Raw genomic sequence first — 17,126 nt, forward strand, 5'->3', positions numbered from 1 at the left:
CCTGGGACTGGAGTTACAGACAGTTGTTAGCTGCCATGTGGGTGCTGGGATTCGAACCCGGGTCTTCTGCAAGAACAACCAGTGTTCTTAACTGCTGAGCCATCTCTCCAGCCCCAGAAGTCTACTTTTTGTCTTAGAAATTGAAAATTTTCAATGATTTGTGTGTTTGTGTGAGTATATATGCATTTCTGTGTATGGGTGTGTGTCAGATCCCTTGAAGCTGGAGTTACTGGCATTTGCAGGATGCCTAGCTTGCTTTAGGAGTGCTGAGATTGGTCCTCATGATTTTGCAGCAAGCACTCTTAATTGCTGAGTCATCTTTAGCCCCCAAGAAAAGTCAGTATTTTAACTCTGTTCTTCAATAACTGTAGTGACTACCAGTAGAGAGTGTGCTTCCATTGGGTACTGCTCATCTTATCAAACCTTGGAATTATATTTATCACTGCTACCTTCATTGTCTATGAATTGATTTGTGCATAGTACTTTTTTTTTTTTTTGTCTTGGCAAACACCAAAACTCAGTTTTGCACAGACATGGTGCTGTTGAAAGGAGTGAAGTATTTTCTAATGTTGAACCTGGACGAATTGCTTTGATCTAGTCATCTGCATTTTGTGTAACAGGTGTCTCTGTTTCTTTCTTTCTTTCTTTCTTTCTTTCTTTCTTTCTTTCTTTCTTTCTTTCTTTCCTTTTTTGAGACAGGGTCTCTCTCTCTAGCCCTCGTGGGCCTGGAACTCAAGTTCTAGACCAGGCTTGCATCAGTCTTATAGCAGTCCACAGAGTACTAGGATTAAAGGCATGAACCATCACATTTGATTCTTTTGGTATTTTTAAAATTCTTTTAAAGATATTTTTATGTGTATGAGTGTATTGCCTGCATGTATGTAAGTAAGTGTACCCATGTTGTGTAGTGCCTGTGGAGGTCACACATGGGTAGCAGATCCCCTGGCACTGGAGTTATGGATGATTGTGAGCCACCATGTGGGTGCTGGGAATTGAACCCAGGTCCTCTGCAAGAGTAGCCAGTGCTCTTAATCACCGAACCTGATATTTTATTCTTAAATATTTTATTTATTATTTTTATTTTATGTGTATGAGTGTATTGCCTGCATGTATACCTGTGTTGTGCAATGCCTGAGTAGGTCAGAAGAGGGCTTCAGATCCCCTCGCACTGGAGTTATGGATGATTGTGAGTCACCATGTGGGTGCTGGGAATTGAACTTTGGTCCTCTGCAAAAGCAGCTAGTTCTCTTTACCACTGAGCCATGTCTCTAGATTCTCTTTCGATATTAAAAAAAAGAAATCCTTCAGTGTCCCTGTGAGTTTTCAGGGATCCCTGAGGCATTTCTGCACATGTTTTAGTGACCTCATATTTAATCTACTCAAGAAGAGATGTTAGTAAGAGAAAGTATAATTTGACCATGCAGTAAAGGTGGAAAAGGGCTGAAAAGATGGCTCAGTGGTTAGTAGTGTGTGCTGCTCTTACAGAGGACCGAAGTTCAATACCCAGTACCCAGTTGGGCAGCTCATAACCACCTATAACTCCAGCTCCAGGGGTCTCTGACACCTCTGGCCTCTGTGGGCACTGGCACTCATGTGCACATACCCATACACAGGCATAAAATTAAAAATAAAATCTTTAGGGGCTAGAGAGATGATGGCTCAGCAGTTAAGAGCACTTCTTGTTCTTGCAGAGGACCTAGGTTAAGTTCCCAGCACCCACATGGGGGCTTCACAACTGCCTATAACTCCAGTTCCAGGTGATCTAATGCTGTCTTCTGGCTTCTGTGAGCCTGAGGCACACGTATGGTACACATACATACTTGCAGGCAAACACTCATACACATAAAGTAAAAACTATCTTAAGAAAAAGGTAGAAAGTTAGTTTAATGTTAAGGTGAGAGAAAAGGAGGATTTTGTTCCCAATGTTTAATTAATTCAAGAAATTCCATAAAACGAGCAGGAAGATACAATGTGGGTTTGATTGCATTCTTCTGCTCTCAAAACCGTCAAATTGATAAATTATTAATTAATGAAATCCTTACTGTCATTGTGGGCTTGATAGACTGACGGACAGCACTCAGGTGACAAATGAAGCTTTGTTTGCAGAAAATGAAGCAAAAGATGGATTGAGCTGGAGCCAGCAACCGTTAAGTCAAAGCCTTGGAAAAATACTTGCCAAGGAGGGACCATTTACAAACATTCTCCCAGTCTGCAGAGCCTCTAGGAGCCTGAAGCAAGGAATTATGATTTACTGTGCCAAATTACCTGTTGACAATTAATAGCAAGTTATTTTCTCAGGGTTTTATGTGACAGCTTCAAGATAGAGGGGTTAGGTATGTGAAACAACAGAATTAAACATACTAAAGGTCCTCTAGCCCCTGGCTCTGCCACCTCCTCCTTTCCTTCTTTCTTCTTTTCTGTCTCACTGCTATCTTGTTCTCTTCCTGCTTACACTTTATTTCTTATTCTCCACAAATTTCTTCTTTCTCTCTTTTTTCCCTTTTCTCGTTTCCTTTTCCTTCCTTTAATGTGTATTTGTGTGTGTCTCTGTGTGTCCGCATCTGTGTGTTGTGTCTGTGTCTGTGGTTGTATATGCCAGATATAACCCTCAACCACTCACATTTTCAAAGGCCAAGTTCTTTTCTTTTTTTAAAAATACTTTGTTTATTATTTTTATTTTATGTGTATGAGTGTATTGCCTGCATGTGTGTGAGTGCACCCGTGTCATGCAATGCCGAGGAGGTCAGAAGAGGGCTTCGGATTCCTCTGGAACTGGCGTTAGGGATGGTTCGTAGCCGCCATGTGGGTGCTGGGAATCGACCGGGGTCCTCTGCAAGAGCAGTCAGTGCTCTTAACCGCTGTGCCATCTCTCCAGCCCCCAAGTTCTTTTCTTAATCTTATAAATCTAAAGTGATTGGGGTTCAGATCCTAGAGGTTAGATTCTAACATGAGCTCTCTCGTGCTTTTACTTTGCAAAGAAAGATGAGAAAAGTCTCTTTCACCAGTTGAAGGAAGATGTGATTCCAACAGTGATGTCTTCTTTCTTCATGGTATTTGGAAGCTTAAGCTTTAAAAATTCTCAACCTCAAAACTAAGGATCCAAAGATTGGTCAAATGCCATCATAAGAAGATAGCCACAGCTCAAGCTGCACTAGTGTAGAAACCTTGGGTGTTTTGTTTTGTTTTGAGACAAGGTCTCACTGTAGCCCAGAATGGCCTGGAATTCACTATGTAGCCCAGGCTGGCCTTGAACTTATTAGCCTCAGCTCCCCCTCAAGCCCAGAGTGCTGGGATTAAAGGTGTGAGCCATTATATCTGGCTTTAGAAACACTTCTAAAATGGGTTTTGTGAAATTTTTCTAGATTTCCTTTAACACTGTACCAGCTGAACTTAGAATAACTGTTTGAACTGCGCAGACACCTTCTAAACATCTGAATTTTGCTGTGAGCTTGGTTTATTGATGTGTTTTTTGGACTTTTTGGGACAGGGTCTCCCTGTAGCCCCAGCTGTCCTGGAACTCGCTATGTAGACCAGGCTGTCCTTGAACTCACAGAGATCTGCCTGCCTCTGCCTCCTGAGTGCTGGGATTAAAGGTGTGCGCCACCACGCCCGGCTGATGTGATTTTTTTTAGTGAGTTTTTGTGAGGCCTTGTTTTCCTGGTGAGAACCTTGCCCAATATTTTGCAAACCCAGAAGCTGGGGCAGCATTCTTGCTTTGCTGAGATGCCCACCATGCATGGCTTTGCTTCCTGTTTGCCTCCCTGACAGCACCATTGTCCTTCACTTCTCTGACTTTCCTTTGCAGTTGACTGAAACCTCTTCCCGCTACGCCCGCAAGATCTCGGGCACCACTGCCCTCCAGGAGGCGCTGAAGGAGAAGCAGCAGCACATTGAGCAGCTGCTGGCTGAGCGGGACCTGGAGCGGGCCGAGGTGGCCAAGGCCACCAGCCACGTTGGGGAGATAGAGCAGGAGCTAGCCCTGGCCCGAGATGGGCATGACCAGGTGAAGTCTGGTGCTGATCTTGTGAAGATGATGGTGGTTTCTAAATTGAGTGATGAGGCTGAAAAGCATGCCTGGTCTTTCGAACCAGGGAGTTGGATTTGAACACTGGAAATGAGTGTCAGTTTCTTTGTTGAGCTCATTGGAAAGCTGTGATCTGGGTGCCAGTTTTCATCATCAAAGATAAAGTTTTGTTCTTCTCAATTTTCCTTAGCCCTTTGGTCTTTATGTCCAGGCTTTGGATCTGTCTGTGCTAACACTCATTTACTAGGATCTTAGCAGTGAGATTATAGCTGCTATTTGTAGATTGATATGTGTTTCAGTATCAGAAAAGATGAGAATTATTTTACTCTTGCTCTGTGGCTTTATGTTCTGGTTTTTGGTCATCTAGTTTCCAGGAAAATTGCCAGGAATAACCTAAGATAGAAAGTATTTGAATGTGATGAGAGTGATGCCCACCCACCATGGTCACACTTAGAATACCTGTTGGAGGTGTCCTGGGCCTGTTTCTGGTCAGAAATCAGCTACTCACTGACATCCTTGCTTCCCTAGCATGTCCTGGAACTGGAGGCCAAGATGGACCAGCTTCGAACAATGGTGGAAGCTGCTGATAGGGAAAAGGTGGAGCTCCTCAACCAACTAGAAGAGGAGAAAAGGTGATCCTTGACTGTTTTTTTACCTTTTAAATGATTTCTTAGGAAGAAATTTCCTATCTTTGGTTTGGTTGGTTTTGAGCTGGCTTGGAACTCGCTATGTTGATCAGGTGGCCTTGATCTCACCAAGATCTTCCTGCCTCTGCCTCCTGAGTACAGTATGCTACCCTGCAACTTTGTTCTTTAGAGCCAAAGGAATGACTGTGAGCAACAGAAACTGAACTCTTACTGCTATGTGAAGAGTGTGTGCTTTGATGTGGCTTCTCCAGGAAGTTTGGAATTCTTTAGACGTTACCTAGTTAGTATTTTGAGGAAATTCATAAATGCTTTCTAGCATTTATGAAATTATGTCTGGTGATTTGAGATCCTTGTTCTGGAAAAACTCAGAGCTTTATGTGGGAAGCAAAACTCTCACATGTGAAACAATTGGAAAATCATTCAGGTCAATATGAAATCAAATGCTAAATGGTATAAGACAGACACAGAGAAGTTTGGCTCTTACATAAGATTTCCTTCCCTCCCTCCCTTTCCTCCCGTCCTTCCCTTCCTCTCGTCTTCTCTCCCTCCCTATCCCTTCCTTTCTTTATTCCCTTCCCTCCTTTCTTCCCTCCCTCTCTTTTTAAGGATTGAACCTAGATCTAACCTTATACGTGCTAGGAAAGCAGTCTATCACTGACCTGTATCCCCAGACTTCTCTTTTTTTTTCTATTTTGAGACAGTCTCACAAAGTTATCTAGGCTGGCAATGAACTCCTGTAGTCCAGGCAGGTCTTGAACTCATGATCCTCCTTACTCAGTTTCCTAATTATCCAGAATTATAGGTCTTAACAATCAGGCCTGTAGTTCATTGGATAGAGAAGCACTAGGAGTAGGATGTTCTTATATCTGAAATACACTTAACAAAATTGCATAGCTTGGTATATGCCTGTATTATAGCACTCAAGAGGCTGAGGTGGAGGATCAGGAGTTCAGGACCAGCCTGGGCTAGCTACATAGTAAGTGTACCCCTCTCCTGAAAAATGTCCTTCTGAATGCTACTACATCAATGCCATTTGCTGGTCTTTTTTGAGACAGGGTCTCCCTGTAGCCCCAGCTGGCCTGGAACTCACTATGTAGACCAGGCTGGCCTTCAACTCTCAGAGATCCACCAGCCTCTGACTCCTGAACACTGGGATTAAAGGCATCCATCACCACACCTGGCAAATGCATTCCTCTTTTTGGATTTTGACCTGGATTCTTTTTGTTTTTTGTTTTTTTTTTATAATTTTATTCTTTTTTCTTTTTTTATGTGTATACATGTATTGCCTGCATGTAGGTAAGTGCACCTGTGTCATGCAATACCCATGGAGGACAGAAGAGACTGTCAGATCCCCTGGAACTGGAGTTACGGACAGTTGTTAGCTGCCATGTGGGTGCTGATATTCGAACCCAGGTCTTCTGAACAGTCAGTGTTCTTAACCGCTGTGCTATCTCTCAGCCCCCATGTGGGTTTTTTTTTTTTTTTTCTTTTTCTTCTTTTTTTGAGACAGGGTCTCCCCGTAGCCCTGGCTGGCCTGGAACTCACTATGTAGACTAGGTTACGTGCCTCTGCCTCCTGAGTGCTGAAATTAAAGACATGTACCACCGTGCAGCATTCTTGAGAGTTTTGTACAATGATGAAAATTAGATAAAATTGTCATTTAACTGAGCAGGATTATTATTTTTTTTTTTTTTGAGGCACTGTCTATTTAGCCTAGGTTGTCCTCTTGTCTCAGTGCCTCCTGAGTGCTGGGATTACAGGTGTGTGCCACTAGGCACAGCAGAATTTTTTTTTTTTTTTCAGTTTTGCTAGTAAGTTTGAAGGAATTTGTATTCTGCATATAGGTTATAAACTTGGTCACCCCCCCAAATACACACTTCCTTCTTCCCTTATAACCAACCTTCTAAAGATTCATAATGTAGGCAGTCGGAGTATAGCTCAGTGGTGAACATGTGTTTTGCTTGCATCAGGATTGGGTTCAGTTCCCAGTGCCAACAATAAAACAAGAACACACTCATGTAGCTATTACTTGACTTTTGTAAATCTTCTGAATGTCATTATACTTCATTGCCATTGTGATACCATTGATCAAAATCACAAGCAACCTCAGAGATTCTCAAGTGTGTGAAAGCATGTATTTTAGAACCAAAGAATAGGCTTTTTTATTGTTTTTCCCTCAGATTATCCGAAATCCCATTCTCCTGTTCTTAGAGTAGGTCTTGGAATTGTCTCAGAGGCATGGAGACTGGAGTCTCTGCGTGAGAAGCCTGCTAACTGCTCCCTAAAATAGCTGGCTTAAAAAGATTTGTTTCCTGTGCCACTTTCTCTTAGGTTCTGTGACTGAGAGTAGATATTAAATACTGGAATATGAAATCTGTTTCTTTGGTAATCAAGTATTTTCCTTTTAGACTGACTTCTATATTTAAATATACTTTCTGCTGTATGTGACCAAGGAAAACAGTTGATTTTTTTTTTTTTTCCAATTCTTACCCCATGCCTTCTAGAGTACTTAGATAAAACTGTGGCATTTCCTGTATGATTACAACTCAGCTTTTCTACACTGGAGTCCCAAGTATGCATGTCCTCATTTTCTGTCTCTGAAGTCTTTCTTTTCATCATTGTCTGTTGAGTTCACCAGGGTGTTGATTATTACAGTGTGTGGCTGAGGTAGGTAAGGAGTTCCTTACTTTCTTCAGTGCTTTGTTTTGGTTTTATTCCACAGGAAGGTTGAGGACCTTCAGTTCCGAGTTGAAGAAGAATCAATTACCAAAGGTGATCTTGAGGTAAACCCCTTCAGCCCCCTAAAGCTTTTATGGTTACCAGCATTGAGCAATATGGGTGACATACTGGGCCAGCTGATTCTTGTGGTCAGAGCAATCAGTGAAGAGAGTGGCAGGCATGCTGTACCACCCTCTGGCCCACTTGGGTCCAGCCGAAGTTTAGTGGCTGAGCTGATGGTATACTCCTTGAGCCTCTGACTGTGCTGTCCCAATTCCTGTGGCGGAAGAAAATGCTTACAGCTTTTCTCATGCTTCAAAATTGAAAGCTAAGAATTGGATTTAATCAAGTCATAAATCTGGCAGTGTATCCTCAAGGCAGCCCTAAGTGAAATTTTACTTGTTCCCCTGATAATAGAAATAGCATTTTAAAAGAGCATTTTAAATGTTATAATAGTCCATAACAAGGCATTTTTGCTGTATCTTGACTTTGTTTTTCAGTGGAGCAGGATAAATCTTTTATAACCCTATAAAAGAAGTAAATTGTGTGCTGGGGAGATGGCTCAGCAGTTAAGAGTACTTGCTCTTCCAGAGGACCTGTGTTTGGTTCCTAGGACCCATATTGGGCCACTCAAACTGTCTGTAACTCCATCCCTTATCACTCTCTTCTGGTGCATGCTCGTGTACAGACACACATATACCTAAAATAAAAATAAATCTTATAAAAATAAATTTGGGCCTGGCGTGGTGGTGCACACCTTTAATCCCAGCACTTGGGAGGCAGAAGCAGTCAAATCTTTGAGTTCGAGGCCAGCCTGGTCTACATGGTGAGTTCCAGACCAGGTGCTACAGGGAGACGCTGTTTCAAAAATACCAAAAAAAAAAGTAATTTATATCTCATAGTTTATTTTATTCTTTTGGTGCTAGGGATTATATAGTTGCTTTTTAAAAAATGTAGTAACCAGAACAAAAACCAGGAGCAATTTGTGCCACTTCTGTGGCATAATTCAAATTCATAGATTTTCATTAAATGTCAGGTTGCTTATCTTCTTAATAGTTATTCATATTAGTTTTAAATTGGGTGCCAGGGTTAAGTGGTTTTAGTGCCTTTCAAGCCACTGCCAAATACATGACAAATACAAATCATTAACTTTAAAAAAGTGTTAAAGATTCTACAATATCTTTCATAACATTTTAATAAAAATTGCACTTGTCTGTGCTACTTGCAGTTATTTGTTTGTTTGTTTGTTTATTTATTTATTTATTTATTTATTTAGGTGGAGACAGGGTCTCATCTGGCTGGTCTAGAACTCACTATGTAAATTTGTAAATCAGGCTGGCCTCAAATTTGTGGCAATCCTGCCTCTTCCTCCCAAGTGATAAGATTTTAGGTGTGTACCACCAAGCCCAGCAAAAGATATATTTTTGCCATTGTACTAATTTTGGATTCTGTTGGCTTAAATTTCAGGAATCCTTCCAAATGAGAACTCTGATTAATTTGGAAAGGTAGCTATATAGTTACAGTCAGTAAAGCGTAAAGAGAACATTTTCTGAGTTCTAATTTTATAAGGTCCAGAATTTAATGACTTGCTTATTAATAACTGAATAGACATTTTCTTCACTCATTTCATATATGGTCACATCTTTTAGTTGACTTTTGTACTTTTGTGTTGTCATCCATTTAAAAATACCCCAAAGTCTCATTAGAAGTTTCATATCATCATCTAATTCATATGAATTATAGCCTCTGGTGTTTGGGAAGGTTGAGTTAAAATATTTACATCAGCAGTTGGCTAGTATAGTCTGTCTGATACTTGCTTTATTTGAAATTAATCAAATAAAGTTATATTGAAACCCTAATACATATTGAAACTTTAGTTGAATCTCTTTTGTTGTTGGTTTTTTTTTACTTTTTTTTTTTTAACTGATAGCAAAAGAGCCAGATTCCTGAAGCTCCTGAGAATGTAAGAGGGCACTTAACTGTGTGGATATTTCCCTTAACACAGATTGATTCCAGATTAAAATGCTTATTGATACTCTAAAGTACTAACTGCATAATCTGACTTTGGGACATTGCCCTTAATATTTCTGTGCATGTGGCCTTCAGAGCAGTTGCATTTGTTTCTTGATGAAATTATATGTAATGATTAAGCTCTGTAAATTTATTTGGTTAATGATAGGTAAAAATTTGCTTTTTAAAGAATTTTTGCCAAAAGGGAGAAAATGTCTGTGGGCATGACCTTCTTCACCTAATTCATAATTTCTTCTAAGTTTAGTAGAATTATTCCGAAAGGGATGGCAGTTGGTGGAAGCATAAAACACAGAGTGTGTGAAGATGCTGGGAGGTGCTGCCCAAGTGTGATCTACCCAGCCCCACTGCTTTTATGTGTCCTCTCATTGCTGAGCAGTGCAACTGACAAGAAATTCAGGCTTGCATTTGGCACTACAGTTATTTCTCTCTTGAAAAGTAGGGGCCAGTATTCTTGAACATTAAATCTGTTGTTATTGAGGGAGCTTCTTGTAGTAGCAGTGCTACCAGGCATGCCATTTTTCCTTCCTCTTTCTGAATGAGATCAAATACCCAGTGCAGACTTTACCAAAGTGGCCTGAAAGCCTGGCTTCTTGGCACACATTGCCACCATGATGCCAACTGAAATGAACCTGAAAACTTTTTGCTTTGGTTACTGGCACCAAAGAATGAAATTAAAATAAAGAACTACTTTACTTTTGACCACTTCCTGAGCTGAATTAGAACTTAATTGGACCTTTGATGAATGGCTCCTCTTTGTGAAGCTACTTCAGTGATCTGGGTCTCTCTTCTCCGTCCAGAACAGGTTCCAATGTCTCCAGCATCAGTGTGCATGGGACCTCTCTCCTGCCTCTCTGTGCGCTTCTTGCAAGGCCTTTGCTTTCCTTTCACACCTCTGTCTTAGGACTTTCCTCTTGGGATACCATGTCTTATTCTAAGAAAGCAATAATTTTAAAGAGTTATCCTGTTCAGTTGTCATACTTTTAGCCTGGGCTGTGGCATGGAGGTGGATCACTGGTTCCCTTGCTGGCCTGGTGAAAGTCCACTGTGGAGCCTCAGATGCTTTGTGTGCTTCCCCCTAAAATGTCTGAATGGGAGAATAGTAGTAAATGAATATTTCCTTTTTTAGAGACAGGCTCTTGCTCTGTAGCCTAGGCTTGTCTTAAACCTGTGGTGATACTTCTGCCTCAGGCTGCCCACTGCTGGGATTATAAGCATAACCAATGAGCCTGCTTTTTTTTTTTTTTTTTTTTTTTAAATTAGGATCTGGTGATGTAACCTAGGCTGGCTTGAGCTTTCTCTACAGCCTGGCCTTTACCTCTTGATCGTCTGTTTCCCCAGGTGCTGGGACTGTAGGCTTGCATCACCATGCCAGGCTGGATATTTTGTTTTATTTATCTGCACATCGTGACCTTTTGCCCAGGTCACAATGTCTAACTGAGGGTCAAAAGAAGAAAGGATCTGTTGTCTTTTACTGCTTCCTTTAGAGTCTGGGTTCCTGAAGCTGTAACCCCAATTATGTAGATCTGGATTAGGTTCTTTTTCTTTTTTTGAGACAGGGTTTCTCTGTAGCCACAGCTGACCTGGTACTTACTATGTAAACCAGGCTAGCCTTGCTCTCATAGAGATTCTCCTGCCTCTGTCTCCCCAGTGCTGGAACTAAAGGCATGCACTACCATGCCTGGCTAGGTTATTTTCTTATAAAAGTAGTAGAAATATTGAATAGCTTCTCTCTGAGACACATGTGGATCAAGGGGACTATCCAGACAAATAGGTTTTAAATTTTATTTTATTTTATTTATTTATTTATTTATTTATTTATTTATTTATTGTCTTTTTGAGACAGGGTCTTCCTGTATCCCCAGCTGTCCCAGGACTCACTGTATAGACCAGGCTAGCCTTGAACTCACGGAGATCTGCCCGCCTCTGCCTCCCGAGTGCTGGGATTAAAGGCACATACCACTACACCCGTCAGGTTTTGAATTTTATTTTGTTATTTCATGGAATATAGAGAATCTAGGTGAAGAATGTTAAAAGTGTTTTCTGATCACCTTTTAAATATGCCATGATGATTTATTTATGCCTGGTTTATAAGCAGAGTGACTCCTTGATTGCACTGAGGTCACCAGAGTATCAGTGAAGATGTTCATAGCTTTGACTTTCTACTCAGGCTCTTTACTACTTAGTGTCACTTTGCTAAAATCTCTGTTGCATAATTTTCTCATTGCCCATAATTGTTCAGACTGATAGACTAGGCCAGTAAAATATCTTAAAGTAATCCTGGTATTGTCAGTCAAATGTTCCAGTGACCTCTTGGTTAGGAGAGATGACTGGGCAAAGAGTATACCTTTGGATTAATACCTTGATTTTTTCAAATATAACAAGATTCTGCCACATTTAAGTCTGTTCGTTGTACCTCCTGGGTAACTGGAGTATGTGGTAAGGGAATCAGACATGGGTGAGGTTTTGGAGGGTCCCCATCACACTAGGATCTTAGCAGCTTTTTCATCATGAGTTTAAACTCCTGCCTTTGTATTTTCACCCTTTCCTATCTTCTGAGATGGTAAAATCCACTTCATTTTGGGGTGAAAATAAATCCCCTACAGTTGAAGCTAGGCTTTTCTCTTGCTCTAAACCCCTCATTTGACCTTTTCAGAAATGGAGGTTGTGGTAGGTAATCAATACTGAACATTTTCTTTGAAATCCTAAATCCTGGTCTTCTCCTCCACAGACAGTTAAACCTTTGATAAATTCCTGTTGGGAAGAAATTAGAGCTTCTGGGGCTCTTTTCCTATTCTGTATTCTACCTGAGAGAACTTCAACCAGAAGCTTATCACCCACTTCCACAAAGGCTGCCACCATGGCTTCTTCAGCCTCTGTTTTTCAAATCTTCTTATTTATTTACTTATTTGTTGTTTATGTAGGGTTTTTATTTATTTATTTATGTATTTTTTTGAGATAGGGTAGGCCAGGTAGGCTGGGAACTCATTATGTAGACAAGGATAGCCTCAAACTCACAGTAATCCTCCTGCCTCTGCCTCCCAAGTGCTGGGATTATAGGCCTAAACCACCATGTCCCTTTGTTAAGGTGAATTCTCTGCCTTTGTTAATGGCAAATTTTTTTTGTTTTTTGTTTTTGGTCTTTTTGAGACTGGGTCTCCCTGTAGCCCCAGCTGTCCTGGAACTCACTATGTAGACCAGGCTGGCCTTGAACTCAGAGATCTGCCTGCCTCTGCCTCTACTGGGATTAAAGGCGTGTACCACCACGCCCTGTAGTTAATGGCAAATTGTATGCCAAGCTCAAGGGTCTACTCTAAGGACTTATTGAACACTCAAGGATTGTGGCATTGTCTTTCTCTGTATATAGGTGAAGGTGATGAGCTGAGGGTCAGTCAACTCTTTGAAGTCCTTGAGTCAGTTACATACATATTAAAGTCAAGTAGCCATTGTGAGGCAGAGGGAAGATGATAGAGAAATATTAACTACGCTAATTTGTGCTGATAAACTTCACTTATCAAGATAACATGTTTTTGGCTGCATGCATCTGAAACTTCATCTTGCCTCATGTGTTTCCATTTTTTTCTTTCTCAACAGACTAGTTCATGCCCTCTGCCCACCTTTACTCTTTTGTTCATAGTGTCCATCCTCACTCCCTCCTTGCAGTTCCATCCTCTTCCTTTCTCTCTCACCCTTTTCGTTTATCCTTTGGCAGAAGGTACTGGTGGCTCGGCCTGCATGCCGCTTTCTCTCCTCTTGTGCTGGCATGTCATGGTGGCACTGTTGTGTTCTTTTCCTCTTCCTTTTTACTAACAGACGCAGACCAAACTGGAGCATGCCCGCATTAAGGAACTTGAACAGAGCCTGCTCTTTGAAAAGACCAAAGCTGACAAACTCCAGAGGGAGTTAGAAGACACTAGGGTAATGGTTTTCACTATTTAATGAAGCAGCCTCATGCGTGTGAATGGTGGACACCTTGAGTGACATGCCTACTGTTGGCCTGAGTCTTGACCCAGTGGTTCAGCCTGAGTTTGGTCTTGGTACTGCTCAGGCATTAATGAACTTAGAGTAACAAGTAGGCACAGGTGTTTTATATGGAGTCTTTTGTCAAAAGTAAAGACTCATCCAAAATCAAGATCCGAAACTTTACAATTGTATAAACTACATGAATATCCACAACTGTATTTGAGGTTCTTTGTATAATACTTTGAGACATTTCTCCAGTTTCCACAAGCAGTCAATTGTCCTCTTGCTCTCATATTCCTAGTTACTGGGTTTTCTAAATAATATATGCCCTTTCCTGCCTTTTCTCCTGACCTGTTGGGGGAAAGAAATGGAGACATTAGCTCTTTTTTATAAGAGTTAAGGACTTTGACCCCAGTTTTTTGTTTTTGTTTTTGTTTTTTAGTTGACAGCTGAGCTCTCTTTACATCTCTCTCCTTTCTAGTCCCCAGATTAATAAAATCTCAGTGGTCAGGAAGGACAGATGTTTGGGAACAAAATAACTTCTTACTATCCCCAATTCATCATGTTTGATTCTTGTAGTCAGAGCATCAGTCCTGTTTTAATTAAATATTATTAAATACATATTAAAGCACCTATAGAGTGCTATGTCATGCCACACGTTATTCTAAGTGCTTTGCACACTTTCAGCCTTATCATGATCCTTGGAGGTGAGCGATGTTATTGTTCCCATTTTACAGACTTTTACAGAATAAGGACACTGAGCAGAGATGTTAGTTGCCCAGGTTAACAAAGCTAATAGTAATAATGGGGCCAGCCAGTATTTCTATCTAGGTTATTTGGCTCCAGAGTCTGTTATCTTCAGCACCATAGGATGGAATCTTTTTTTTTTTTTTTTTTTTTTTTTTTTTTTTTTTGTCTTTTTGAGACAGGGTCTCCCTGTAGCCCCAGCTGTCCTGGAACTCACTATGTAGAACAGGCTGGCCTCTAACTCATAAAGCTCCTCCTGCCTCTGCCTCCCAAGTGCTGGGATTAAAGGTGTGTGCCACCATGCCCGGTTTAGGATGGAATCTTTTAATTCCATCCAGAGTCTGTTACCTTCAGCACCATAGGATGGAATCTTTTAATCTGTGCTGAAATAATCAGTATTACTCATATTCATATATATCCTTTATATTCTTTAAATCACGTTTGACTGATTGATTTTTAACTTTAAATTTTCAAAAGTTACTTTGTATCTGATCAACTTTGTTATCCAGATTTTTTTCTTTTGAATCATTAGTAGTTGTAGAAATTTCTCTTGGTGAGAAATCACTAATCTAAAAATCTACACATCTGAGTAATTGTCTCTCAGCTGTAATGGCTCTTGCAGAGGACCTGTGTTCAATTCCCAGAACCCACATGGTGGCTAACAACTGTCCATAGCTCCAGTTCTAGAGGATATGACACCCTCTTCTGACCTCCGTGGGTATTGCACGACATGGGGACATGGGTACACTTACATACTTGCAGGCAGTGCAGTCATACACTTAAATTAAAATAATAAAATATTTTTTAAAAAAGAAAGAAAAAAAAAAAGGTGGGAAATAATCCATTCAGCAATGTGTTTGCCTTGCAAGCACGGGAACTTGAATTAAATTTCCAGAACCCACATAAAAATGCCGGGTGTGGTGGTGCACATTTATAATCCCAGCTCTGGGAAGGAGGATCCCTGAGGTTTGCTGGTCCACCAGCCTAGTCAACTTGGCACACTGTAGGCCAGTGAGAGACCCTGTCTCAAAAAAACAACATGGACAGAGCCTGAGGAAAGACACTAAAGGTTGTCCTTTGGCCTACACACATACTTACACACACATACACATACACCCAGAAACAAATGTGCACACACATGCACAAAAATAACATAGTAAATAAGTCAGTAAATAAAGCTGGGCATGGTGACTCATGCCCATAATCCTAGCACTCAGGAGGCTGAGACAGGAGGATTGCCACAAGTTCAAGGCCAGCTTATGCCACAGAGAATTCCAGGTAGCTTGGGCTACATAGTGAGACCCTGTCTCAAAAAACAAAGACAGCAAAAAAAAAAGAAAAAAAAATGTTCTCAATTAGAGCTCTCAAAAATTAGAGTCCTGGGGCTGGAGAGATGGCTCAGTGGTTAAGAGCACTGACTGCTCTTACAGAGGACCCGGGTTCAATTCCCAGCACCCACATGGTGGCTACGAACCGTCCTTAACTCCAGTTCCAGGGAAATCTGAAGCCCTCTTCTGACCTCTGTGGCATTGTACGACACAGGTACACTCACATACATGCAGGCAATACACTCATACACATAGAAAAAAAATTAGAGTCCCAACATGTATTTGGTAAGAAAAAAAAATGAAAGAGAAAAATAAGTTATAATTGGTGCTGTTTCTTTGTAATCTGAGAGTCAAAGACTTGACCTGGGAAATAGAAGGGACTGTTGAGATTGAGGTCCTTTGATGTGACTAGTGCTGAAGTAAGGAAATCAGTATTAGTTACTTCTAAACCCTTCCTCCATATCTTAGTTTTGTCAATAAAGAGCTTCGATGCTTTTTTTTGCTCTGGATAATAAGGCATCCATTTGCAAATGGCTTATCCAGCTATTTCAAATTAAGTTCATAGCCTTCCAAAACAAACAGCATCTTCTATTAATTGGTTTGCTAAATGTGAAAATAACCAGTGATCCTTTTAATTCTCATATCACCTCATTCCTTTTCAGGAAGCACTTTAGAATTCCTTTTAGTCTGTAAATCCAATTTATATACACTGCACCTGGTGCTGTAAAACTATGAGCGAGAATAAGAAACAGTTCCTGACTTAAAATAGCAGGAGAATTTCAACTGAGGGCAGACTTTGAGAAACAATTTAAAGTGGAAACATCACAGTGTGAAAATAGGGCACATGGAGAGCAATCATGCTACTATTTTAGTTTACTTTGTACTTTGAATTCTCTCAATTTGACTGTTTTATTATAACTGAAAACTATTGCTCTATTGGATTTACTTTACTTATGCTTCAGGTTTTGTAGCAATGGATTTATTAATGTTTTATATCTTGGCTTTAGGTAACAAATTCATGGATTCTCCCTTCCTTAGAGAATAGTATATAAATAAATTACCATGTTTAATCTGAAACATCTATAATAACTATGAAGCACAGCAATTTAATAATTTCCAAATATTTAGTGACTGTGCAGTTTTAGAGATGTGCATTGCTTTCCTCTTTTCTCCTGGACATTTTATCAGCATCAGAATCTGCTTAGGTGGGCAGAGGAAGCAAACAAAAAACAATGGCCTTGAGCTTTCTATCCCAATAAAGGCAATGTGGGGAAGAGTCTTAAATTAGGAAGAGTTTGATCTTAAATTTGGGACCACTGGTATTTTTTAATTACTTGTATTCCTTTCTGTTTCCTGGGCTACTCAAGTAATTTTTATGCCCTAAGCAATCATTTTCCACTTATTCTGTGTACCAAACTGATAGCCTAACAAACTAAAGATAGCAGTAGGGAAAATTTTTCTAAGACTGAAAGGACACAGGTTGAGAAAGTGTATTTTCTAGCTCTGAATATTTTTTTTTTTTTTTAAACTCCAGATCTCAAATGGAATAAAAGTACGTGGAAGTAGTTAGGATCCTGAGTTTTAGACCTACATTCCAGGGCATTTGTGTGCATACTAATGTTGAGAACCACTGGGTTAGGGAAACATATATATATATATATATATATATAT

General features: G+C 40.3%; 1 protein-coding gene across 14 annotated transcripts in view; it reads left to right on the forward strand.

Annotated features, from left to right (window-relative positions):
- Positions 1-17,126, forward strand: part of Clip1 (CAP-Gly domain containing linker protein 1) — a 145,166-nt gene that overhangs the window by 52,923 nt on the left and 75,117 nt on the right. For 6 of the 14 annotated variants that reach the window (XM_029566570.1, XM_017799709.2, XM_029566567.1 and 3 more), the window contains exons 6-10: positions 3,806-4,003; positions 4,553-4,656; positions 7,394-7,454; positions 9,320-9,352; positions 13,231-13,335. In XM_029566570.1, the coding sequence (XP_029422430.1) occupies positions 3,806-4,003; positions 4,553-4,656; positions 7,394-7,454; positions 9,320-9,352; positions 13,231-13,335 (501 nt within the window). The remainder of the gene's footprint in view (positions 1-3,805; positions 4,004-4,552; positions 4,657-7,393; positions 7,455-9,319; positions 9,353-13,230; positions 13,336-17,126) is intronic. The other 8 variants (XM_029566566.1, XM_029566568.1, XM_029566569.1 and 5 more) reach the window with 2 other exon arrangements.

Source organism: Nannospalax galili, unplaced genomic scaffold, assembly GCF_000622305.1.
Source record: "Nannospalax galili isolate Female #2095 unplaced genomic scaffold, S.galili_v1.0 scaffold218, whole genome shotgun sequence".
NCBI classification, from domain to species: Eukaryota; Metazoa; Chordata; class Mammalia; order Rodentia; family Spalacidae; genus Nannospalax; species Nannospalax galili.